Here is a 26,954-nt window from a genome sequence, read left to right on the forward strand (position 1 = left end):
AATTGCCTAGGGCGCCAAAATGGAGGGGGCGGTGGCCAGGCTTGGGCGGGGGGCGGGACAGGTGAGCAGCAGCTTCTCCGCTACAGTGGAGAAACTGCTGCTTGCCTCTCCACCACCCCCCACCTCCCGCTAAAGCAGGCTTTGGCGGGGGGCGGGCGAGCAGCAGCTTCTCCGCTGTAGCGGAGAGGCGCTGCTTGCTCCCTACACCACCCCCGGCTCCTGCTAAAGCAGGCTTTGGTGGGGGGCGGGGGGCAGGGGGCACCAGAAGGTGGTCTCGCCTAGGGCGCAAGAAACCCTAGCACCGGTCCTGTGTGTGTGTGTGTGTGTGTGTGTGTGTGTGTTACAACCCTCTGGTGGAATCTGTAAGGGATGGGTACAGGACTGATGACCTCCAGATTTGTTGGACTATAACTCTCATCACCCCTGATCAGTGGCCATGCTGGCTGGGGTTGATAGGAGTTGGAGTCCAGCATCTGCAGGAGACGGGGGGTGGGTTCCAAATCTCTTTTCCTGTGCTGTGTTGGTGGGCTGATCTAAATCACCCATAGAAGATGCCACTAGTAACAGAGGAGAAATTCATGGACACAAAAAAACCTGCCGTTTCTCTCCCCTCCCCTCCATGGTTCATAGTGGCAGCGGCAGTGGAGAGGGTTAAGTCAGGAGATGGGCACAATGAGGAAAAGCTAGTACAGGCCTTCGTCCAAATCCTCAGTCCCTTGTGGCTGCTTTTACAAGAAGAAAGTTATGGCTTTTGCTGTTCCAATCACAGAACTCCAATTTAACATATAACAGGGGTCACCAGCATTTCTGAGCTCATGGGAACGTTTGGAATTCTGAGGGCATCCCATCCAATCTTTAGTTGTTATTTTCCCCTGGGTAACTCTCCCCACCCCATCCCCGGCAACATACAGAGAGAAAGCACACATACAGATAATCCTTACTACACAACACACACACGCCATCACAAATTCACAAGGGGTTCTGGTTAAAAGTCAGATCCAGCAGAACTAAAAGGGATCCTCTTTCAACTTGCATGTTTTACACAGTGTCTTCCCCCCCCCCATGGAAAGCACCTGATAGGTGACTTTTTCTTAAGATTTAGTGTCAGGAATATAACATAGTCCTGGACACCGCAGGTTTTCTTGAAGCTTCTGGCTGTAGAGCATTAACTGGACAGCACAACGCAGGAACTCAGCAACTCACTTGGATAACTATATACAGTATTTATTGAAGCAACTAGTTACTATGTACAGACTTTACAAATAAAAGAAACAAAACATAAAACCTCTCCTCTCTGTCTCTCTCTCTCAACCTTCAGTACACCACTAACAACCAAAAACCAGCTCTCACACAGAGCTCATTCTTTAGGAACTCATTGACCAATCACAGGTCGTTGCTAAGGGTCTGGAGAGAGAGCAGATCTTGGCTTTCTGCCAACTGGTAATTGCTACAGAGGTGATAAGCTGACTTTCTGCACGTAGGCACTTTGAAATCTCTAACACTTTTATTTTTCAGTCAGTGGAAGCAATACGTCAGCGGTTTTCAACCAGTGTGCTGTGCCTTGAATGATGGTCACGGGTGCGGCAGGTAACACTGGTCTCCATCCCTCCTTCCTTCCCTCCCTCCTCTGATGCCCTCTCACGTCTCTGCCTCCCAAAGTCTTGAGCAGCTGTTTGCTGCTGCAGCAGCCCTGGCTACAAGCTCCAGAGGCAAAGGGTGCCTCTAGAGCTGGCCAGGGGGTGCTGGTTGCCAGGACCTGAGGCGGCCTTGGAGTAAGCAAGCCAATAGGTGAGGGAGCCCGGAGGACTCCCAAGCATAGGGGAGAGGAGAGGCGGCTGAAGGAACACTCCACAAGGGGAGGGTGTTCGAAAAATGGTGAGGGGCTGCTGGCTCTGCAGGCAAGGGGTGACATAACTGGGCTCCTGAGCCCCACAGGGGTGCCGCAGAAAGAATGTAGTTGGTCAAGGGAGCTGTGGATGCAAAAAGGTCAAACACCTCTGCAATATGTGATCTGTGATTTGACGGTAGTGGTAAACCTGTGAGGAAATTATGCAATTTCATAAGCATCCTTTTTACTGGATCTGACCCGTGACATAGAGATGAAAGAAGAAGCGAGGAAGAGCGCCAGTCCTCTAACTTCTACCTTCAGCTCTATGACCTTTTAGGGGTGGGGAGGAGGTAGCCACCCTCAACACAGGTGCCACATTTGCAAACAGGGGTGTATAGTTTGGTCCTCAGCAGTCCTGTGCCGTTCAATGGCTCTACTCCAGGCATAGGCAAACTCGGCCCTCCAGATGTTTTGGGACTACAACTCCCATCATCCCTAGCTAACAGGACCAGTGGTCAGGGATGATGGGAATTGTAGCCCCAAAACATCTGGAGGGCTGAGTTTGCCCATGCCTGCTCTAACATAATACTCCAGCCTGCAGCAGGTCTTGAACTGGTGACCGAAGGAACTCAGGAGGGCTTTCAGCCTGTGTGCTACCATCCATCCATCTCTGGTCAGATTTGGGAAACCAGCAAAGAAGCCTCTTAAAATCAATAGTTCAGGTGATATTCCTCAACTCAAAGCTCCTGGCTTCCTTTATGGCCTTGTATGTACATCCAGAGGCAGCATAGTTTGGGGGGGTCACCTCACCAGGTGAGCTGGGAGGACACACTCTCATTCTCCTCTGGATAGCTGGATTGGGGGGGGCTGGTGAACAAAGCCGCTTGGCTACCCAGGGCGGAAAACCCAGGGGCACCCCCTGGGGCGGGGGTCAGCAACCTGCGGCTCCGGAGCCGCATGCGGCTCTCTGACAGGTCTCCCGCGGCTCCGGCATGCCCCCTTTCAATGTCCTTTCAATAATAATTGGTTATCGGCAAAAAAGGGCCAAAAAAACCATGAATAATCCGTATCGACGTTGAACAGCTGGGCGGTCTTTCTCAGCCCTCTCGGGGTTCCCGAGGACAGACCCAAGATTGATGTCCACCTTGACCACTCCCAGAGAGAGGAAGCGACTTCTTCACACCAATAAGTGTGTGGGGAGGGCTGAGCTTTTACCACCTCGGCGTGCTGATTGGCAGGACAGATTGCCCGCCTTGGCGCATAGGCTCGGAGCCGGGGCCTTACCGCCGAGGTAGCCACTGAGGATGAAGGCGGGAGGCGGGCACGGGTGAGCGATGCTTCGTCCGGCCAATGAGCCGCCGGGATGCCTGTTCCTGTTTGAGGGGAACATGCCAATGAGGGTGGCGTTAGGGCGGGGAGAAGAAGGAGCTGGGCTTTGCGAGTTATCGAGAGAGAGAGAGAGAAAGAGAAAAGAGTCGGGATAATAAAGGCGGCGGGAGGTGGCGGCCCCTGTTCTGAGCGGCCCCTGTCCTGAGCGGCCCCTGTCGGGCGGAATCCTTTTCAAAGCGGCCGCGCGGAGGGCGGAGCAGGCGGGCCTGGCGTCGCCGTGACGGGAGGGCGGTGATGGTCGCCGACAGGATGAAGTAGAGCTGCTTTGGGGCGGCGGCGGCGAAAACGTCCGGGCTGCTTCTGAAACCTCAGCCAACCGGTGCTTCACCAGCGCTCGCTGCGGGCGGTGTACATGCTCAAGACGGCCCCAAGGGCGGCTCGGGGGCCCGGAGCCCCGAGGCCGGTGCGCTGCAGTGCCTGGCGTGATTTCCCCCCCAAAAAAAACCTGTTTTTTGCTTTTTGGCTTTTTGCCTTGCTCTCCCACCCCCCTCTCTTTTTCTTCCTCCCCTCCTTTTTTAATCCAAGGGGAGAAATCCCATTTTTAAAACAAACGAAAAACAAACAAACACCCCCCACAGCTGCTGCAGCCACTCTATTTGAATTTTTATTATTACCCTTTTCTACCTCTATCCCCCATTTTTCTTTTCTCTTCCCCTTTTGTTTTTGTTTTCAAAAAAAAGGAAAAAGAAGAAAAAGATTTTCCCCCTTTATTTTTATTTTTTAAACTACTACATATTTTTAATAGATATTCACCCCACCCCACCCCCAATTTATATTTTTCCACCCCATTTTTCCATTCCCACCCCCCTTTTTCTTTCTTTATTAGTTTGCTTGCCAACCTATCTTAGAGAGGGAAGCCCTCTCTCCCACCCACCACACCCCCCAAAAAACAACTTTGAGCTGAACCCCAAAAAACGGGGGTAATCACTGCTGAAAGTAGATCACAGTTTCTTGGGAGTTGGCCACCCCTGGTATAAGACATGTAACTAGAACAAAAATTTAAAAAAACCAAGCAAATAATTGTAATAACTACTGTAATAAAGCACTGCTATAATTATATATAATTTCCCTAAAATTTTGGTTTCATTCGCCTTTCTGTGCTGAAATGTCACAACCTGAACGACCATGGCTTGCCCCCCCCCTAGTTTTGATCCTGGGTACGGCCCTGAGTCAATGCAAAAAAGTAATAACTTATTCTTGTTGTTTTTACTAATTATACTTTGCATTGGCTCCTATACGTTATTTATTATTATTGCATTAAGGTAAGAAACAATATATGCAGCGTTATATTTGTTTTAAATGTCGCAATGGTTTTGCGGCTCCCAGTTGTTGTTTTTCCCTTTGGAAACGGGTCCAAGTGGCTCTTTGTGTCTTAAAGGTTGCAGACCCCTGCCCTGGGGTCAGGGTGTCGCTCCGTAGTGCACATGCACAGTGCCACTCCGTAGAGTGCATGTGCAAACCCCCGCGAGCAAGCTGAGGAGCGAGTCTATGGAGCGACGCCCCTCCCTGGGCCACCCCTCGCCTCCACCCCAGCCAGAAAAAGGAAAGCGTGCACCAAGCAGGTTTGCAAGCAAGCCGTCAGTGTGCGCTTTTTACCGGGTGGCGGGGCTCGGCTTGGGCATCGCGGGGGGGGCACCCAGTGTCACCCCCCTCCAGGGTGGCACCCAGGGTGGACCGCCCCCAACGCACCCACCTTGCTCCGCCTCTGATGGGGTGGGAGTATAATCCAGCCCAGCCCAACCCAACTCAGATTCTCTTCTGAATGACAATCACCCCCCAGCAGCAGCAAATGAAGAAGTCTCTTGGCTTCGCAAAGGAAAAAACAGAAATAACAATGAGCTATTTTAAGGACTGGCAAGTATGAAAGTGTGGGTGTTTTGTAGCCAGATGTATTCCAGTTATAATTCTTTGCCCAGCATTTCACATCAAACAAAAGTTAACTGCCGGGTTCTAAGGTTTCAAAACCGTGGCAGGGATGAAGGCGTACGTACCGTCCTGACCTCCAACCATCTGTTGGCAGCCGACAGGAACAAGTATGCGATGTTGTTTGTGTCCGTCAGTTCCAGCATTCGCTGTTTAAATCTGGGTTCGTGCCTGCGAAAGACAAAGGGATTCTTACGTTAGCAGCTTGCAACCCCGATGATACAACGCACAGAGCACAGATTGCAGAATCTCGGGAAGTGGAACCTCAACATTCAGATCAGCTAAATCTGAGTAAGACCTGTGCCAAGTTGCTGCGTGCTTTTTGACGATCAGGAACCAGAATAATTGACCCACTCCTTTTCTCACATTCACCCCCTTTTCTCGGGTTGCCATATTTCTAGAAGTAAAATTCAGGACGCAAAAGTTGTTGAGTTTATTTTAGGGGAAACAATGTTTTGCTGATTTCCCGAAATTCCCTCTAGACACTATTTTTGCCGGTTTAATCCCAAACATATGGCAACCCTACTTTTTCGCTTTTCCCTTCTGTGTTCTCCTCTACATTTCCCTCCCTCTGCCCAACTTCATCTAAATGTTCAACTTGATCCAAATCATAGAGCTAAAAGGAAAAGTGGGATAGAGTGTCATTTTTCTAACTTCCCCCTTTAGCTCTATGCACATACAAGACTGCTTCCTATGCGCTATGCATTAACTCAGTAGTTTGCAAACTTTTTTATTTTGGGATAAAAATTTGCTCATGCCACCCCAGTTTTTTTTCTTGATAAGAAATACATCAGAAAACAAAAAGAGACAACTCTTAGCAGTGCTTGATTTGTAACATGGAACACAACTACTTTATAATATGACCGTGGGACATCCGGGAAGTATAAAACAAAGCAGCTACATAAGAACACGAATCATTCCCAAAATATGATTGTCCTTGAATCTTCCCACCACACTTGCCATTCTCTCCTTTGAGAACCACATGCTTTGAGAACCACTGCACTAACTGGAATCAGTCAAGTAAACGTGCGGAAGAACCTTTGCCTGGTGCCTAATCCAGAAGCACAGGCATCATTGATCTCTTAGGGGAGGGTTGTTAAGAGGCAAGGAGCCACCACACAATAGGCCCAAGGCCCAACTTTTCCCAGTTGCCCAGAGCAGGTACCCTGTTAAAGATCAAAGTCAGGGATGGGGAACCTGTGAACTTTCAGGTGTTATTGGTACATCTAGAAGTCAGGGAAGATGGGATTTGCAGACCAGCCTTGTATGGAGGCCAGTCATTCTGTCCTTGCTTTAAGGAAACATACTGTTCAGTTGCTATAGCATGAGACTCTTAATCTCATGGTCGTGGGTTCGAGCCTCATGTTGGACAAAATATTCCTGCATTGCCGGGGGTTGGAATAGATGGTTCTCATGGTGGCTTCCAACTCTACAATTCTACTATTCAGGTTCACACACGAGAACAGCCCTTCAGAAAGAAGTGCATCAGCTTGTCCTCTCTGTCCTACCTGGCAGGTACTGATAATATGAAATCCCATGAGTGGGAGGAGAAGAATCCAGAAAACACCCCTCCATTTACACATCCTCCCTTGTCCTTATCCCGTCCAACTTACTGGCTATCTGACAAAGACCAGTAACAAAATGCCATTATCCCAGAAGATGGGAGGAGATTGGGTTTTATGCTTTGGTCAACATTTAGTAAGTGATGCTGTAAAGCCAACGGCATGCTTTTGATGCTCTTTTTCGGCTCTGTGTGCTGGCTGGCCATCTTTTAACTCGACCCAGGTGTTTACATAACTACCAAGTCTGTCTCCCTCCCTCCCTCCCAAAAACTAGCTCAGAGACATTTCATCATGATGCATACATTTCTCCATTAGGAGGAAGGAAAGAAACCCAGTATTGCTTCAGCTCGGAGTGCAGCACGCTGCTACAGTGATGTTTAGAAGAAATTGTAAATATTGGCAGGAGGCTGACTGCATTGTATAAACGTTACTGCTGTACTTCTGCTCTGGTAAAAACAGATGAAATGCTCTTCGCTGGTTTATTATAAATTGCAAGAATGCAGCGCTTGTGGTGCATTTTTGTTTAATTTCGTTTTGCTTTTTTGCAAACATGGGAGCCAAGAACTGTTTTACCGAAAGAAAAGCCTGATTAACAATAGCAATTGATCCAGTTTAGGATCCAGTGGAACTCAGAAAGGGGAAGCTGTGCTCTGTTTGAGTAAGCCTTGATTGGTGCCAAGGTGGGTTACAAAAATGCCGCTATGAAAATGTTATGTATTGAAGTTCTCACCCTAGGCCACTAGGGGTGTGTGTATATAGTTCATTCTGCTGCAGTTTTCACTCAGGTCCGCATATGCAAAAGAGGGATTGTAAAGTGACGTTCAGGGATTGGTTAACTGCAGAAAGTTGTTACTGTTGCTTTGTAGCTGAGTTCTATATAAGCAGGCTGCTGAGGCCTTCAGCTCAGTTCTGTTCCAGCCTGAGAATAAACAAGAGCTGTCGTCTGCTGTGTCCACCCACGACTTAACAGAAAATAAGCACAAATTACATTTGCACAATGCAACAAAAAAACAAAACAAAAGCACCCAATGACAAAATAAGAAAACTGGAGCACAGAAAAGCCATGCAGAATATAGGAATACTCCACAAAAGGCCTGGTAATGTGATACATCTTGAGTAACTGATGAACGACATACATTTTGACATGAAGCCTATCCAACACATCGTAAAATCCCCGGATGCACAGCACTGAAATGATTTGAATGATTGCCAGTAGATACTGGCTTAATATGGCAAAGCCGTACTCGGTCTTAGAAAGCTTTCATCTGCATGTTATCCCTGGGGTATCTGAATAAGGGATTGGCCATCTGGCCATTGTAGAAACAGAGCTCCAGATCTCAAGAAGTTGTAAGATACAGCAACATATGTACCTGGAAGCACTTATTTTGCTTTTCCTGCCAGGGTGATTATTGAATTGACGAACCTGCCATGGTCTCCATTATTAATAAGAGTGTAATTCCTAGATGCTGTCGGACTACAACTTCCATCATTCCTAGCCAGCTTGGCCAGTGGTCAGAGATTATGGGAGTTGTGGTCCAAGAAAAGCTGGGCACCCAAGGTTGAGAAAGGCTGGTATAAGGCATCTAAGTTGTTGTTTTGGATAGGGGGGAAAGGGAGAGGGACTTATGTGACTCGAGGGACTCGAGAGTATGCAGCACCGGCACCTATTTTCCACAAGAAAAGCATTGCTCATAACTCATATGAGTAATGTGTGTCTGTACAAGTTCACACTTTACAGCGCTTTTTTCTGGGGGGACGCAGGGGTACACATACCCCTAAACATTTTTTGAATCTAAGTTTGGCCTCATTGAGGGGCAGTATTTCAATATGAATAGGGAAATTAGTGTACCCCTATAAAAAAAATTTTAAGGAAAAAAGCACTGGCTAGGTGTATACTTTAAAACCAGGGTGGGGAAACTCAAGGCCAGACACAGCCCTCCACGTCTCTCTTTCTGGCCCCCCGGACTCTCCAGGTGATACCTCCTTCTTAGCAGGGGTGCTGACTTGGACCCCACACTGTGCGTGCCCAACATCGTTGCGGCGGTGTAATGACGTCGTGATGTGGCATGATATACAGAAGGAAATGTGGCCCCCAGGCTGGAAATGCGGCCCCCAGGCTAGAAAACGTTCCCCAGCACTGTACAGATTGAATCATGTGATGTGCAAACAAATGTTGGCAAGTCTGCAAAGCTTTGTAGGGCTGGAAAGTGGGTAAGAAAGTAATTGCCCAGTTATTAAAATTTCTATGCCCCGCTTCTTCTGAGGATCACAGTGCAGTTCACAAAAATGAAGATTCAAAAATACAAAGAGTAAGAAAGAAAGATCTTGCCGAATCTGTTTCAGCAGTGGGATGAAAGAGCTGTACATCTACAACGAAAGCAGCAATGTCACTATAAGCGAACTACTTTCTCTCTCTCTCTCTCTCTGAAAAGCTATTGTCTGTCTCCCGCTTTGGAGAGCTTCTCTTTGGCAGCCACAACCCCCTTCCCCTCCCCCCCCACACACAATGGAAACTCTGACACACTCAATCTGCATCTTTTCATCTGCCTCCAGCTCCTTCTTCTGCACATTCTTCGACTTTTTATCCTGTTCAGATGACGAACGAAAAGGTCACCCAAATCCCAGTCTAGTTGGCCTGTACAACGTTGCGGTTAAGTAGTCCAGGGAGCTCATGACTGCTTGAGGGGTACATAATGAACTCAGAACAAAGGGAGGCAACTATCAGGCTTATCTTGGGGGGGGGGACTTTGGTTCTGGGTTGGAAGAAAATTGGTTAGCTGCTGGAAGAAAGCATGGGTGGAATGGAATGGTCTTAGGAAATTAAGGTGAGACAGACCCAAGACAGAGGGTTGTTGTTGTTTTTTTAAGTTTGCAGTTCAAGATCTAGCTTCCACACACCGTCTAAAAATATTGGTCAGGATGTGAAGAATTCCATAGCTAAGGATGTAGAAGAAATTTGGTTTGATCTGCATTTTAATGCAAGCCTCCTTAATTCACATTTCCCAAAAACCAAAACACAGCTCCTTAATTCACATTTCCCAAAACCAAAGCACAGCTTGGGGGGGGGGGAAGTGGCGGAGCTTCATGCTCCGGCACTGGGGGGCGGAGAGCAGATGGAGGCAGGGCTGCCATGTGTCCCAGGGGTGTGGTGTGTGTCCTGGGGGCATGCCCTGGGGGCGTGGCATGGTGCCCAGCGTGTGGGGGGGGGAGGCAACCGCGATGGCACTCCACCAGGATTGCACTGCCGGGGGCGGTGCTCTCCCCCCGCACTCCTCTTCCTCCGCCAGTGACCAGGGGAAGCCAACATGCTGCCCTCCAGAAATGACAAGGCTATGAATCCCATCGTTCCTGGCCACTGAGCATCCTGGCTGAGGCTGATGGGAGTTGTAGTCCAGTGGCACCTGCAGGCTGCCATGTTGGCTGCATTAAGTAGACAGGGTGTTCTGCTCTGGCTTCTGTCTGTGCTGCCTACGGATTGCCTTCATCTCTCACTTGGCAGGAGCCTGGCCTGCAAACAGCCAGTTGGCAGCTGAACCAATCAAGCTTCCCAGGGTCCCTACTATAAAGGGAAGTCCTTGTTTACAAACCTGAATGCTCTGATGGTAGTGAGGCCTTCCGCCGTCTCTGAAAAGTGGCAGAGGAGAGGCAGCTGGGTGCTGTCATCAAGTTCCTGAAGGTCCCTGCCACCAGTCAAAAGAAGGTGTGTAAATAGCGAGGAACAGATTGTGGAAATTGAAACGGAAAACACAAAATGAAAGAGCAGCAGCAAAGGGCAAACAACCTCACTCTTTATAAAGCAGGAAGCCTGTTTCAACCTGAGGGCCACAATTTGTCCTGGGCAACCTCCCAGGGGGGCACAAACCAAGGGTGCATATGCCCCAAAATGGGTGTGGCCAGACACATGCCACTCCCCATTCAGGAAAGAGAGATGCTTCCATTCAAGGACACCTGCCAGCCAGGTGAAGTCACTAGAGGGGCACATAGAGCAGGGTCAGTGAATTATGTGGCTGGAAAGGGGGTGTGGTGGGCTGGAAAGGATCCTGACGGTTGGGTAGAAAGGTCAGAAGAAGAAGAAGAAGAAGAAGAAGAAGAAGAAGAAGAAGAAGAAAAAGAGGAGGAGGAGGAGGAGGAGGAGGTGTTTCCTGCTTGGCAGGGGGTTGGACTGGATGGCCCTTGTGGTCTCTTCCAACTCTATGATTCTATGATTCTAGGAGGAGGAGGAGTTTGGATTTGATATCCCGCTTTATCACTACCCGAAGGAGTCTCAAAGCGGCTAACATTCTCCTTTCCCTTCTTCCCCCACAACAAACACTCTGTGAAGTGAGTGGGGCTGAGAGACTTCAAAGAAGTGTGACTAGCCCAAGGTCACCCAGCAGCTGCATGTGGAGGAGCGGAGATGCGAATCCAGTTCCCCAGATTACGAGTCTACTGCTCTTAACCACTACACCACACTGGCTCTCAGAGGGCCACATTCAGTCCTTGGTCCTGTGGTTTTCCACCCTTGATTTAAAATTTGCTTTTGCTTATTTGGTGACAACTAGAAGCATCGGAATTATAATGGAAAACATCAATTGCTATGGACTTAGACTATATTTGGGGTGGTTGTTTGTTTTTGTTTAAAACCTACTTGGATGCAACTCTGAAGTATTTCTGGATGAAATAGAAGGCTATCCCCAGGGGCACGAGAGCGACCACGAACCACGGTGTGGCATAAGAAATTATTCCGATGGCAGACAGGCAGAGCAACGTGGACCGTGAGAGGGACTCCAGAGTCGGGGGAATGTGCTGCACCAAAGATAATTTGCAAGCATTAGATTAGGCAAACCAACATCCTCTTCCTCGCCACTAAAGGTTCGTTTATTCACATATTTTGGCCTGTGGGGGTGGGAGAATAAAGGCTCTGGGCCACCTGATAAGATCAATGAGCTTACCTGATCAATGATATTTGTGTCGGCAGAAAAGCGGTTGAGAATCAGCCCCAAGGGTGTTGTGTCAAAGAATCTATCATATGACAAAAATATATAGGAGGAGGAGGAGGAGGGGAGGAAAAGAAGAAATCAGTGCTTATATTCTTCTGCTTCCTGAATTATACCCACATAAAGTACTAGGCGATCCAAGCTGGACTCTCTGGCAACAGAACTCAAGGCACCTTGACCCAAATAGCATCATGGCAGCTTTGAGGCTGAGGGTGCTTAGGGCCTGATCTCCACTGAGCTGCAGCGCCACCTACTTAATGGCGAGAGTAAGTATTGCAGTTCATCGGCCCAGCCAGACCAGGTGACTTGAGGAGCCAATAGGAGCCTGCCTGGCTCTATATAATTACTGCTCCAGACGCAGTTCTTCAGTCTGAGCAAACACCTTTTTGTGAGGAGTTGCTGAAAAGCCTCACCTCTTTGGCAACTTGATCACAAGCCCTATCTTATCTGCCTATGGGTCCTAAAGGTGACTCGTTTCATTTTCACTGCACCTGATTGGTCCAAGGATGATCTTGTTGAGGAGATCGTGGTGAAGGTTCTTAGCTGCTGTCAGGCCCATCCATTCAACGGTCAAAGACGTGACCAGGCAAAGAACAATCCCTGCGCCACTAAGGATGCTGAACACAGCCACGTAGCAAGTCTATTAAAACAAGGGCAGGAAGAAGACAGGTTTCTCATCCTGAGAAGTAGAGTATGCAATTTGGTATGCATTGAAAGCAGAATCTATCAAATCTATCAAATGCACACTTTCCAAAACAATATGTCAACTGAAAGGGAGCTGTCTTTTGAAATTCACAATGGTCCGAATTTTTCGACGTAGTACACCAACCAAACACAGTTTGCAAGAAAAGCATCAATTAGGGGGAAATTGCTTGCCAAAAAATGTGGACATTATTCAAAACTGCATATAAACATGTTTTATTATTAAAATAATACAATAACATTATACAGTGGTATAATTAAGAACTTAATTCGTTCTGGAGGTCCGTTGTTAACCTGAAACTGTTCTTAACCTGAGGTACTACTGTAGCTAATGGGGCCTCCCACTGCTGCCATGCTGCCGCTGTGCAATTTCTGTTCTCATCCTGAAGCAAAGTTCTTAACCCGAGGTATTATTTCAGCAGAGTCTGTAACCTGAAGCGCCTGTAACCTGAAGCATCTGTAACCCGAGTTACCACTGTAATTATAAATTTGCACTAAAATCCTCATGAATTTTCGGGTAGGCTTGTTTAAAAATAATAATGTGCAAATTGCTGCAAAATACAGAGACATGAAGTTAAGAATGGAGAAATGAGAAGCTAAGAGAATCAACACCGACATAGCCTTCCGCCGCTACTGGGAAACAACTTAATTTTCCTTTTATTTTGAAACACGCTCAAAGACATGCTTAATTTTGCAGTGTAGTCCAGCTGGTGGGTCATAGTTCCAAAGACTTCTGTTTTAGGACTCTGTGCACTTCCTATTCAAATTAATTGAATGTTTTTATAGCACTTTGGGGGAAAGAACGAAGTTTTCTGGTCTCCTGTGTGTGCCTGTGGGAATGCTGCTGAGATACAAAACTAGATCACAATAATCCTGCTGAAATTACCTTAGAAGGAATGTCTCTAAGCAGTGGGGTAATAGAAAGGCACAAAGCAGGACTGGTATACCAGTCCAGCAGTGAGCCCCAAGGGTGTCATTTTGCTCCAGGGATGGGGAACCTTAGTCCTAGGGGCTGAATGTAGCACTGTGTTTTTCTGTCTCGCCCTCAGGACCCTCCATAGGCTGTAACCTCTCTTCAGACACAATCCTTCTCCACAAAATGCTTTGTGCATCCATGTCTAACCTTGCCCCCTTTCTAAAATGCATTTATTGGTGTGTGTTTTTCTTTTTGTAAATCTACCAAAGGAGAAAATAAGGAGTGAGAAATGTCTCTATTTTCATCTCAGGAATTTTGGAGGGTATGCCTCCTTCCCAAATCTGGGAAAGCACTAACTACACTCGGGAGAGAAAAATGGGGGACTCTTGGACCCTGTCGGAGCGCTCCTGTCTCCTTCCCAAAGCCTGGTGCCTCCTTACCCAGCCCTCAGGCCATGCATTGGACCACCCTGCACGTTGTTGCTGTTTATCAACCACAAACCGCTTTAACCTCTGCATGTGGGCCTACCTTTCTGGCTGGCTCCTCTGTGGAACACAATGCCTTGCCGTTGTTAGTCATCGATGTCCACTGTGCCAGCCAGTAATCAATTGCAACGATGACCGAGTGCTTCAGCAGTTTTGAGAAGATCATCAGGGAGAGTAAGAGAAACCCTCCCGAGGTGAGGTACTGCCAGCAGGTTTTCCAGGGCATCTTTGTCCTAAGTCTCATGACGGTTGACATGTTATCATCGTCTTCCTCCTCCTCCTCTTCCTCTGCTAGGTCACAAATTTAACTTAGTCAGTTCATCTGGCATTATGCATCTCAGCTGCAAGCACATTGTATGAGAACAGGCCTGATTCACACCTCCTGGACTAAATACATGGATGATATTGTGACTGCTCTTCAGATTTTGCACTTCCCTGAATTTTAGGATATAGGCTTTGACTGGAAAAAGTACCCAAAATGTGTAACAAATAAATAAATTACACATTTTAGGGTAGAATACGTTTAGAAACATAGAAACTGAGGTGAAATAAGTATTTAAATATGTATTTTGTGAACAAATGCATAATTAAATACATATTTTCATGGAGTTATATGTGTGTGTGTGTGTAAAAATAACAGATTTATATTAATCGTATTGTTTATTGCTGTTATTCCAACCATCCCAGCATCAACCAAAATATATCTTTACATTAAAATATACCAGAAATAGTAATGTACAAAAGGTTAAAAGAAGAAGTGAATATTAGAATACATAAGGTTAACTGGACTAATACAATTAAATCATCCAACTAAAATTTTGCAGTTCACTCAATTCAAGATTTCTCAGCTTTTGGGCAGCCAAAAATCTCACATATCTGTCAAAAATGTGCCAGAATCAGACAACGAATATGTGGTTTTTCACTTGATCATGACCATCAGGTATCTTACTTAACAAATTCAGAATGAACTTTGCCCTTGGTTCAGAATGCAAAGAGCAGTATAAAAATATTTTACTGCTCAAGCACCATATATACAGAGAAGCTATACTACTGATATATTGCTATAACGTCCCTCTAAATATATTGAAGGCACAGTCTGGAATCGCAAAGCCAGAAATGCTTTTCTAAACAAACTAACTATTAAATTATGTAGATAATTCTCAACTCCATGTGTTAATTTAAGGAAACGCAAATGTGGAGAGAGAAATTATTAATTGAATTCATTCACTGAATTCTCCTCTCTCTCTCTCTCTCTTTAAGCAAAGGAACAATCAATAAATACAGGGTATATCATTACCTTCATCTTCATCTTCCAGCTGAGCTTTCGATTCTCTTGGGTACATAGCTCTTCGGAGAGTCTTCCTTTCTAGGGTGGTCTGGTCAGCTTCCATATCCTACGATCAAGGTTTCAAAAATGAAACTTTTGCAAGGACTACTTAGGTGAGGCATGGGAAACTTCAGGTTCGGGAGCTAAATGCAGTTTCCCAGGCCTTTCTAACCACACTGGACTAGGCTCATTGCCCCTGCTACTGCATGTTCTCTCTTCCTTTTTTAAAAGTATTTTTTATTAAATATTTTCTTGACAAAAATCTACCGACAGCATACAAATCAATATGGCTAACCTGATCAAAAACACTCACCCACCCCACTCACACAGGAAACCAAAGACCACCGCAGCCAACCGCAAATGAACAATCACACCCTACGCCAACCCCGACCTCTCTCGCCGCCAAAGGAGCACAAGCGAACAACAGAGAACCTGCACAAACAACGCTGACACCAAACCCTGCATGTTCTCTTTTAAGTGCTTTTGGCTGGTTGGAATGTGCCCTTGAAATGTGATAACGCTTCTTGTTTGCCTGCATGGAGGTTGGAGAGAACCATAGAACCGAAGGGTTGGAAGGGACTCCAATGGTCATTTAGTCATATCTCCTTACTTGGAGGCTGGATCTGCTGCCGCTGTGGATCTGCCACCTGAGGTGGACATCTCACCTTGCCTTTTAGGTGGGCCAACCCTGGCCAGAACAAAAGAGAACAGAATGGACAGTGGTGAAGGGTAGTTGTTCCCCAACAAATGGAGTGAATAAATAAGAATTCTATGAAGGAACAAGGAATGTTGTGTATTCTGACTAGCTGGTGTGCAGCTTGCAGCTAACTGGTGCTAAGTGCATCTTAGATTGGATATCTGTAGGCTCCAATCTGCCCAGATCCTTTGTGAAATGAGGTAGCCAAGAATGGACAAAACACATCAACCAATCATCTGTTCACGAATTCCTGAAGTGACATTCTGGGTAGAAATGTTTTCATGTGTGAAGCAAGCATGAATTCCATGTTTGGGTGGCAAAAGAGGAAATGAGTCCTGCTCCCCTTAAGGAGACACCACCTGATATGTCAAGATGGTGTGCCAAATATGGATCAACGTCTTGCCTTGAATGGAGCTCTGCTGTTTGCCTTACCTTTTCCAGTTCCTGGTCTTGGCGATTCATCAGCGTTTTCCAGTGTTCGTAGAGTTCGACATCTTTAGTTTGGATGTCCTTCAGGGTCCCTTCTCTAAGCACGGTGCCATCCTTCATGGCAATGATCTGAGGAGAAAGAGAAAAGGGGCAAGGGCCATAGCTCAGTTGGCAAAGCAAATTCTTTACATGCAGATGGTCACGGGTTCAAACTCTGGCTTCTCCAGGTAGGTCTGGGAGAGAGTCCTGGCTGAAACCCTGGAGAGCCACTGCCGGCCAGTGTAGACACTACTGAGCTAGTCTGACTCATTATAAGGCAGCTTTCTAGGTTCCTAATGATGTGCTGCTTTGGAAATTCAACAACACAAGAGATGGGTGAGTGTGCAAATTTTACTTTCTCTCAATTTCCCATTTCCCTAATCTTAAAATGACCACATTTCTGCATTAATTTGAGGTTTTTTTTTAAAGCCTTATGAAAAACTGCCTGCACATTGGTGTGCATTTCTCCTAATAGACACACATTATATGCAAATTTCTCTAATATGCATATTTTGCAAGTCATGTCCCCTAATGTAATGCTCTTTTTTTTTTTTTTGCATGAATACATGCATTTTTATCCATTCTTTCCTTTCATTTCCCTATTTTGGGTGAGGGTGGGGGTGGAGAACTGCACTGCAAAATTTGGAGATGCATGAATATCGAGGGATGCCTGCCTTTCAGTTTGTATATTGTTTCGGGAAAGGTGAATTAGGCAAGGGCATATTTTAACTGCACTTCTTCCCCACCTCTCAGCAACATATAGAATTTGGTCCTTCAGCAAGTTTCCAATTAGACCCATTCAGAGCCTTAGCACAAAACCAGATGTACAGAAAACAGCATTTAGAAAACAAATTGTGTGTTGCATTGCGTGCTTCCCGCCCCATCTGGACTGCACTATCAGTGCTGACCTTGATGACCCAGCAATTGCTCTATGATTCCAGACTACCAGGAGATTAGCATGGTCTGCTCATGGGTTACGTGCGGGGACTGGATGTGCTAAATCAGCACACTAGAGCCCTGAGATGACATGGCCTGAAACCAGCATCAATTCTCTTCAACGGATGGTCTTCTTAACCAGTTATCTGAGCAGGGGGATCTCTCCAACCCCGAAAACTTTAAGTGAAGCCAGTGTGGTTCATTGGTGACAAGCGTCAGACTAGGACCTAAGTAACCAGAGTTCGAACAGACACTCGGTAATGAAGCTTACTGGGCGACCTTGGACCAGCCATTGCCTCTCAGCCAAACCTACCTCACAGGGGTATTGTGGGATTATGAGAGATGGGGGAGAACCACACATGAGCTCCTTGAAGGAAAAAGTGGGGTATAACTGCAATAAACCAATAAGGATGAATTCCAAGCATCAGACATGCATTCATAAGAGCATGAGAAGAACCTGCTGGATCAGGCAAGTGGCCCATTTAGTCCAGCATCATGCTTTCACAGTGGGCACAGGGATCATGTGCTGTTTGCTAGCTTTACAGGGGACTTCTTCTTTCTTCTTTGGCGATCACTAAATAAGATTGTCTTCCATGAACACGGTCTAAACAGTGAATCCGTAAGTGACTGTGGAGGCCAATTCTGGATCCACACGTCCTTCCACAGTGGTGACATAGGTTTCCGGGCGGGAGTTGATCACAGTGTGGGTTTGCCAAATGTGCCTTCGTCTCCTTTTCGCCCTGAGTTCATGCTTCTTGAAAGTCCACAACAACTTTGGTAAAGACTGTTCTCCAATTAGAGTGCTCGCACACCAGTGTTTCCCAGTTATCAGTGCTTATACTACATTTTTTTAGATTTGCCTTGAGAGAGTCTTTAAATCTCTTTTGTTTCCCACCAGCATTGCGCTTTCCATTTTTAAGTTCGGAATGGAGTAGTTGCTCAGGAAGACGATAATCAGGCATCTGCATAACATGACCAGTCCAACAAAGTTGATGTTGAAGAATTGTTGCTTCGACACTGGTGATCTTTGCTTCTTCCAGCACACTGGCATTAGTTCGCCTGTCTTCCTAAGTGATGTGTAAAATATTTTGGAGACACCATTGATGGAATCTTTCAAGGAGTTGCAGATGACGTTTGTGAGACACCATTGATGGAATCTTTCAAGGAGTTGCAGATGACGTTTGTAAGTGGTCCATGTTTCACAAGCATACAGTAAGGTTGGTAGTGCAATAGCTTTCTAAACAAGCATTTTGGTTTCTCTGCGAATGTCCTGGTCCTCAAACACTCTGCACTTCAATCGGGAGAAAGCTGCACTCGAAGAGCTCAGGCAACGTTGGATTTCGGCATCAATGTTGGCCCTTGTGGGTAGATAACTGCCCAGGTAGGAGAAGTGATCAAAATTTTCCAGGTAAATGGGTGATGTCAGTCTTGATGGGAACTCCAGTGCATACTCAAACTATGGAACTCTCTCCCCTGGGAGGCAGTGATGACCACCCACGTGGGTGGATTTAAAAGAGGATTAGACAAATTCACAGAGGAGAGGTCTATCAATGGCTACTAGCCATGATGGCTATCTTCTACCTCCACAGTTGGAGGCAGCAATGCTTCTGAATACCACTCGCTGGAAACCAGGGGAGGAAAGAGGGCTTGTGCTCATGTTCTGCTCCCTGGTTTTCCCCCAAGTTGGCCACTGTGAGAACAAGATGCTGGATTAGATGGGCCATTGGCCTGATTCAGCAGAGCTATTCTTATATTCTTAGGTTGATACGTAAGAAAATTCGGCAATGTTATTTTTAGAAAGTCCACGATGCATACCCAATCCGCGTGTGGCAGGTACTGCAATTTATGAGTCACCAATACAAGGGTCCTCTTGTCATCCTTAAGAAACTTCAGGATACCTTCTTGCATCAGGTGGTCACTCAGGTGAATGTCCAAGGCAGAAAATGGGTCATCCTGGAATTAAATATATGAAAAGAGGGCATTTTGAAACCAGGCTAAAGCGTAATACCTGCAGGTCTTGCTATCCCAACACAATGTGCTCTTGGGGAAATCATTTGTTAGGTGAATGTTCACATACCCAGTCAATGATTTCCATTGATTCCTAGGGGGGAATTTCTACTACGTTCCCGACTGCAGAATTTTGACGCCCAAATGATAGGAAAATATGGGGAAACAATCTGAAACCTTTCAAAAGGCAAACCAGGAAAGGGGGGGAGCTCTCTTATTTGTCTAATCCCTCCCCCCCTCCCTCCCTGGTTTCTGGCAAAATGGCTGCTGTGGACCAACAAAACACAAAAAGTAAGGCTTGTCAAAGGTTGATTTCAAACAAACAAACAAACAAACAAGCAAAACAGTACTGCATGCAGGTCCAGCCATTTGGATATCCGAATATGTGGTGTGTATAGCATGCTTATACACTCCTTGTGAATTTTTGTACAAAAGGCATTTGGATAGCACAACCAAAATTTTAAAAAATTCTAAAAAATAAAAACCAAACAGAATTAAAACTGAAGAAATATGGAAAAAAGCCTTACCAGGAACACAATGTTGGTGTTTTGGTAGAGAGCCCGAGCGACACAGATTCGTTGGCGTTGACCTCCGCTCAAGTTAATTCCCTAATGGGTACGACAGGCCATGCAAAATTATTTCTCTTGAGTAAGTACCAATGGCATCTGATTTGCCAAAGTCTTGAAATAACCAGTTTCTAAAATTAACCCCTCACCCACAAAAACTCCTTCAAATTTATGTATTGATGTGTTATATTAAATATTAGGGTTGTTGATTTCCAAACTTAGATGACAATTAAGATAGAAAGTGCATCTCAGAAATCAAATAGGGAAGAAAGTGTCCCAAAATTATTTACAGGTAGGTAGCCGTGTTGGTCTGCCATAGTATGAGCTTTCGTGTGCATGCACACTTCTTCAGATACCAAGAACAAACTTAGTTGGTCTCCAAGGTGCTACTGGAAGGAATTTTTTTATTTTTTATTTTGTTTTTCCAAAATTATTTGTAAGCTTCAAATGCCCTCTTTTATTAAGGTAGATGACACAATGTTTTTATTATGTGGACCTGAACAAAATAAAGCCAACATCCATACAGGTAAAATCTCATAACGGAAAAATAAATTAAAGTAGATTGTAATACCTAAAAGATATGAAATGTTTAAAACAAGTCTAAAATAAGATTTAAAACTTGATACCTTAAAATATGAAAGTTAAAAGTGAGTTAAAATAATTGACAACAACAGTGCCAGATTATGCTATTATTATTAAAATTATAGATTAATAATGGTAATGCATGAGAACAGCAACCAGACAAGGATAGGTTCAACCTGGGGAGATTTCCTTTCTGTGTTTTTGCAGCCAGAATGATAAATCTAGCCACGGTTACTGTTAATAACTTGTTTGAATCTGTCCAGAGGTAGGCCAGATAGCATTCAGAAGTCCTACCTGGAAATTTTGGTACAGAAATTACAGGCAAAAAGCATATGAGCCAAAGATTCTATATGTAAACTGTTAAGGGGTACCCTCAAATTGTCCAATCCAGCGGAGGGCGAGCAATTAAACCTAGCTTTAGTGAAAACCCAAAACGGTATTTGAGAATAGTTAAATTCTCCAAGTATCTAGCATGGCTTCCTGACATGGGGGCAAAGATAAAACCCAGATAGATTTGGAGGTAGGGAAACCATTCAGGCAAAGAACACAGAATATCAAATATCAACGTCCTTAATCCAGCAAGCAATCGTGGATTTCACCTGACGATTGCCCGGGGTAGGCCAAGGGGTTTATGGAAAAACTTAGAAATTGTAATTTGTTGGTAAGGCTTTTAAGGTTTGCCGGTGAACGTTTCCTCAGGTAAAGACCTCGGACAGGGCCGGTCCTATCATTTGGCAAAGTGAGGCAGCAAAATATGTGTGTCCTGTAAAGGCAGCACATTGCTGGTTACTTAATATATTATTGTAATCGATTTTACTGCCAAGGATTAGGAAAAGCATGTGTGGGACTTCCTCCTGCCTCGGGTGCCAAAATAACTTGGCTGGCCTCAGGTAATAATGCACTTGGGCTTGAGCCCAGGGGAGAAGGGTGCCATTTGCTGATCTGCCTCAGGCAGCAACATTTCTTGGGCCAGCTTTTGCCCTGGTAAGACAAAGAAATCATGCCTCAATAACTGACAGTGGGGTGCTTCTGGATTGCTGGGTGCTGTGGGCACTGAGGCTGCTCCTGCTGAAAACCAGCTTGTGCTGATGTCATTACTAACAACAGCTGCGATCACGGATCCACTTGGACAGAGAGCATAACCACAAGTTCCTCATGCTTCGTTTACCCTTTCTCCGATTTCGGTCTGATCTCCAAATGGCAATAGATCGATGTCAGGCTGCAGAGAACACGCATCTGTGACGGCTTTGTACCTGTTGAAGAAACAGAAGAAACTTGATGCGCACAAAGGGATCTCTGGGCAGGGCCAGTGCAAAGACAGGAAGCTGATTTAAACCAAGTTACATCATTGTGTCCATCGAGCTTGATATTGTCTGTGCTGAACTGCAGCAGTTCTTCAGGATTTAAGGCAAGATCTCTCCCAGCTGTACCTGAACCTGCTGGCGACGGAACCTGGGGTCTTCTGCATGCAGAACATTTCCTCTTCCACTGAGCCATGAGTCAATGGGGAAAGTTCATGGTCACAGCCTGACAGACACCAGCAGGAGCAGAGCTAATAACAATTTTTTTCCCATCTTGTTTTTGTGGCTTAGTGCTTGACTGCAGGCTGGACTTAGGTCTGGATTTTACTCCAAGGCAAAGAAGCTTCCAGACTGTCGTCAGGTGATTGACACAGGTGAGTGACTCTGGGGTTTGTGTGCAAATCAGGAGCTGCTCCATTGCCTGGATCCAGTTCCCCACTCTTTGCAATGTAAGTGCAAAGGTTCAAATTGTGGGTTCTCTCTGTAGATGTGTGGTATCAACATCACAATTCGTGAGACAACAGGGAAGACTGGGCTGGAGGTGGGAGGGATACCTTTTTTTGCTCATGTCAGTCATTTCACGCACAGCTTTATTGTGGTCCATTGACCCAAAATACACAGTACAACAATAGTATATAGTCATTTCAGTGGCACTGGGATGGGGAGATTTCCTGATCCATTGCACCCATCCTCCAAATTAGCAGTTGGCATTCTCCAACTAAAAATCCCCATTGGGAATCTTTATGGCTTTTCTCCTCCATCTCCTCTAGCCTTACGTGAGCAAAGAGTGTGGCTGTTAGAAGCCTTATTCTCTTACCTCTGTTTATTAAATGGGCTGCCAAAGGTGATGTTTTCCTCCACTGTAGCATTGAGGAGCCAGGGCTTCTGGGCAGCGTAAGCCACAGAGTATCTGTTCCTGGTGGGAGAGGCGAGTGCATTAGGAGCAGTGGGCAGGCAGAGTTTCTCCCGCACATGGTTTATAGCAAATTGGTAAGAGACAAAGATGCACGCAAGAGAAAAAGCAGCTGTTATAACAAGAGTGAAAGGAGGGGAAGTTGTTTTGTTTTAAGGAGAAGGTTACGTTAAAGGAGCACCCATTCCCTGCCACTGCTTTTTCTTCCCATGATGAACTCCAAGGAAAAATGTTACAGGTGGGTAGCCGTGTTGGTCTGCCATAGTCAAAACAAAATCGAAAATTCTTTCTAGTAGCACCTTAGAGACCAACTGAGTTTGTTCCTGGTATGAGCTTTCGTGTGCATGCACACTTCTTCAGATACGTGCATGCACACGAAAGCTCATACCAGGAACAAACTCAGTTGGTCTCTAAGGTGCTACTAGAAAGGAAAAATGTGTAACACATGTGCTCTATTTGTACTAATCGCCCACTCTGACGCTGGGCTCTCCAATGAACATGCGCCCAATCAAAGTGTTCTTTACAATCAGGGTCCAGCATGACTTCAAATTGGGAGACAACGTGTTGAGATTCCTGCATTGCAGGAGGTTGGAGGAGAGATGACGCTCAGGATCCCTTCCAACTCTGCACTTCTATGATTCTATCAAGTTGAACTCCAGCTGCATAGACATCAGGTTCCGTACAACTGCACATATGTTGGAGCATGCACGGGAGGCTAGTCAAAGACAGAAGCCCTCGGTGGTGCCTTTGCGAACTCCAGTCATTGGTGGCCACTTCTGCATTGGCATTAGCAGATACCTAAGCGTGATAACTGCCGCAAGAAAGCTGAGTGTGCTGGGCTGCAGAAGAGAAATGCAAAACTGAGCCTTGCTCGAATGGCTGGTTGGAACCGTGAACAGGAACACTCCTGTTAGGAGGGAGGATATACTGCAACGTTTTGTTGCAGGTCCCACCTGTAACATTAATGTTCCATCCCTTTTCGATGATAGATCTCAAGGCTCTGTACACTTGATTCCCAGGTGATAAATAAGGTAAAGGTGAATGACCCCTGGGTGGTTAAGCCCAGTCAAAGGTGACTATGGGGTGCAGCGCTCATCTCGCTTTTCAGGCCGAGGGAGCCGGCGTTGGTCCACAGACAGCTTTCCAGGTCATGTGGCCAGCATGACTAAACTGCTTCTGGCGCAACAGAACACCGTGACGGAAGCCAGAGTGCACAAACCGCTGTTTACCTTCCTGCCACAGCAGTATGTATTTATCTACTTGCACTGGTGTGCTTTTGAACTGCTAGGTTGGCAGGAGCTGGGACAGAGCAATGGGAGCTCACCCCGTTGCGGGGATCAGCAAGCCCAAGAAGCTCAGTGGTTTAGACCACAGCGCCACCCACGTCTCTATTCCCAGGTGACCTCCTACTGAGGTATGGATCAGACCCAGACCTCCTCCGCTCCAACAAAACTGCAGCATCAAGTGCTCTCAAACCATGCCCTGCAGCCTACATACAACCTTCCCTTCCAGGTACGTACTGAAAAGGAAGATCAGCATGGTTTGCAAGCTGCCTTTTGGATTAGCTTATCTACCATTATTGACCTCATGGAGCAGAGAGACAGTCAATGTTGTGCCCTCCATATGTTGTTGGACTAAACTGTAGTTGCTGACCAATAGCCTTAGGCAGCATGGCCAACAGTCAGAGGTGATGGGATTTGTAGTCCAGCAACATCTGGAGGGCATCACGTGGACTACCCCTATCATAGAGGAACCCCTGATGGGAGTTTGGAAAACTCCTGGTGCAGCATAGCATTTAATGATGAGCATATAATAGTCTTTAATATTTGGCAGTATTTAACAGCTGGCATGCATTTTAAAAAAAATCTGTCAGGATTTGATAGATAACATGCATTGGTATTAGTATATGCCAGCGTTCTAATAAGTTGCATGCAATAGAGATTAGCATTTGACAACTTAGGTGATGTCCTCTCCGATCAAAATCAATACTATCAAATTAAGCCATTGTGTCTACAGCATTTGAATGTGGCAGTTAAAATGCCACATTCAAAGCACAACTACAAATTAAAATCTTTAATTCAAAAATTCTCATTCAAAATATGTATAACAACTATGGGAAATGCATAATTTTTTTTGCAGGCATTTGTTTTTAAAAAAGTGCTGCTACGTTCCATCACAATAGGTTCTCCACAAGCTTCACCTGCAGTTTGATAAAAGAGATATGGGTGCTGTGAAATACTGAGTGTTAGTTAGAAGCATTTGATGTAAACTTAGCAAGTTTCCACATTACAGGAGTTTAGAAGGCACAAAAATGTGTTGGACAATGTTAATTTCCCTTAATTTATCAGGTATCTGATAACACAGTGGTTCCCAATTGCTGCCACAAGAGCTACCGGTAGAAGCTGAAATGAAAATTCATCTTAGTTCATAGTGAATGTCTTTGCAATCCTATGCAGGTCTACTCAGAAGCAAGTCCAGTTGAGTTCAGTGGAACTTACTTTCTGGTCAGTTGATATAGGATTGCTGCCTGATTCACTGAAACTTGGGGATGAAACTAGAAGAATCATGAAAGGTTGTTTATGTGAAGAAGGATAAGGAACAGAGGGCTGCTTTGTTCCTCTATCACGTGAAGTCACTGGTTCATGGAGCGTCTTAACTGTCCAAACTGGGTCTTAAAATTTCTTCCGGCTCATATTTGGACATTTACTTGACCAGGACATTAAACCCACCCACCCAAAAAAGATTGGGAACCACTGCATTGGAGAAGTTTACTAGTTACTATTCTCTAGCAAAGTGTTGTAATTGGGGTAAGGAAACAAGCCGTTGGTTGTAGAAAAAGGAAGGATTCAAAAAGAAGAAGATTCAAGAATAATACCTCCGACTTGCTTCAAAAGAAGACTCACTTTCATATACACTGCAAGTTATGGTAAACAGTATTTTAGTGGTAGTTGGCGAAAAGATAACAGCAACGAGGTGAGCAAATTTCACATACTTGGGATAAATATTTGAAAGCAATAAATCAAACTCCTGGTGCTGAAGAATAGGGGGAAAGACATTTGCACCTGGTACAGATATCAGAACACCACTCAGTTGCAACTGCAACAAGATACTAGAAATTCTGACCAATTTTCCACAGTTTCCATTCTGGAGCCCCCACCAGCAACAAGTACAATTAAATCCAACATGGTACACACTGTGCAAGCATTTACATCCCCGTGTGTGTGTGTGTGTGTGTGTGTGTGTGTGTGTGTATGTGTAAGCTGCCCAGAGTGGCTGTTGTTGTGGTTGTTGTTGTTGTTGTTGTTGTTGTTGCATCTCATGGGATTTGAGATTTTTGACCCTCCATGGGATGTCATAAAAAGTCATCCAGGATCCCATGCACTCAATTCATTTTGAGATCACAAAAAGAGATCTCATTCAAATGAGATCCTAAGGCAGGCTTCCTCAACCTCGGCCCTCCAGAAGTTTTGAGACTACAATTCCCATCATCCCTGACCACTGGTCCTGCTAGCTAGGGATCATGGGAGTTGTAGGCCAAAAACATCTGGAGGGTCGAGGTTGAGGAAGCTTGTCCTAAGGACTCTAACTTTTTGTGGGATCTCCAGGTCTGGGTCAATATCCCTCATCCAGTGGTGGTGAACCTTGGCACTCCAGATGTTTTGGGACTGCAACTCCCATCATCCCTGACCACTGGTCCTGTTAGCCATGGATGATGGGAGTTGTAGTCCCAAAACATCTGGAGTGCCAAGTTTCACCACCACTGAATTAGGCAAACCTTTCGCACTCTTTGAAGATTGCTGACAAAGAGGAGAGGGGGCTCCTTGCAAGGGTTGCAGGAGACAAACACAGGACACTTCTAGACTACTTTTTTGGGGGTGGGATTCAGTCACATGCTGGCAAATTCAGGTCATGCAATTACAACAAACCGGTTTCCTAAAAGCTCAGACTTTTTGCAAAAACGAAAGGGATGGGGAAATGCAACGGAAAGTGTGGGGTGGCATTTGCTTTGTGCAACACCATATATCCTCCCCACAAACAAAGCAGAATGAACGCTCATTAAATCGCCAGCATTGTCTAATCTCCCTGCAAGCAAATTGGGCTGAGTGCTCAATAAACAGGTCATATGGAAGCAGCCTAAATTTCTCTGCAGCCCTGCAATTCCTATAACTCCAAATGCTCTGGTTTCTTTATGAACACAACAAACTTTTGTTACACCCAACTGTGAATTTAGTTTTCTGGCATGCTTACAGGTGAAACTCGAAAAATTAGAATATTGTGGAAAAGTCCATTTATGTAAGCAATTGTTTTCATTAGCTACTGGAGTTTAATATATGAGATAGACTCATGACATGCAAAGCGAGATATGTCAAGCCTTT

The 26,954-nt window shown here is 45.5% G+C and overlaps 1 protein-coding gene across 6 annotated transcripts in view; it reads right to left on the reverse strand.

Moving 5' to 3' along the window:
* ABCC9 (ATP binding cassette subfamily C member 9) overlaps positions 1-26,954 on the reverse strand; it is an 84,732-nt gene that overhangs the window by 19,102 nt on the left and 38,676 nt on the right. For 2 of the 6 annotated variants that reach the window (XM_033162104.1, XM_033162101.1), the window contains exons 18-30: positions 25,454-25,492; positions 22,483-22,581; positions 21,533-21,617; positions 19,744-19,824; positions 19,025-19,162; positions 16,238-16,363; positions 15,079-15,175; positions 13,825-14,069; positions 12,170-12,318; positions 11,634-11,703; positions 11,330-11,487; positions 10,290-10,382; positions 5,209-5,311 (exon numbers count right to left, since the gene is read on the reverse strand). In XM_033162104.1, the coding sequence (XP_033017995.1) occupies positions 5,209-5,311; positions 10,290-10,382; positions 11,330-11,487; positions 11,634-11,703; positions 12,170-12,318; positions 13,825-14,069; positions 15,079-15,175; positions 16,238-16,363; positions 19,025-19,162; positions 19,744-19,824; positions 21,533-21,617; positions 22,483-22,581; positions 25,454-25,492 (1,483 nt within the window). Of the gene's footprint in view, positions 1-5,208; positions 5,312-10,289; positions 10,383-11,329; positions 11,488-11,633; positions 11,704-12,169; positions 12,319-13,824; positions 14,073-15,078; positions 15,176-16,237; positions 16,364-19,024; positions 19,163-19,743; positions 19,825-21,532; positions 21,618-22,482; positions 22,582-25,453; positions 25,493-26,954 lie in introns of all 6 variants that reach the window. The other 4 variants (XM_033162100.1, XM_033162099.1, XM_033162103.1 and 1 more) reach the window with 3 other exon arrangements.

This window comes from Lacerta agilis, chromosome 10 (genome assembly GCF_009819535.1).
Source record: "Lacerta agilis isolate rLacAgi1 chromosome 10, rLacAgi1.pri, whole genome shotgun sequence".
In the NCBI taxonomy this organism is placed as follows: domain Eukaryota; kingdom Metazoa; phylum Chordata; class Lepidosauria; order Squamata; family Lacertidae; genus Lacerta; species Lacerta agilis.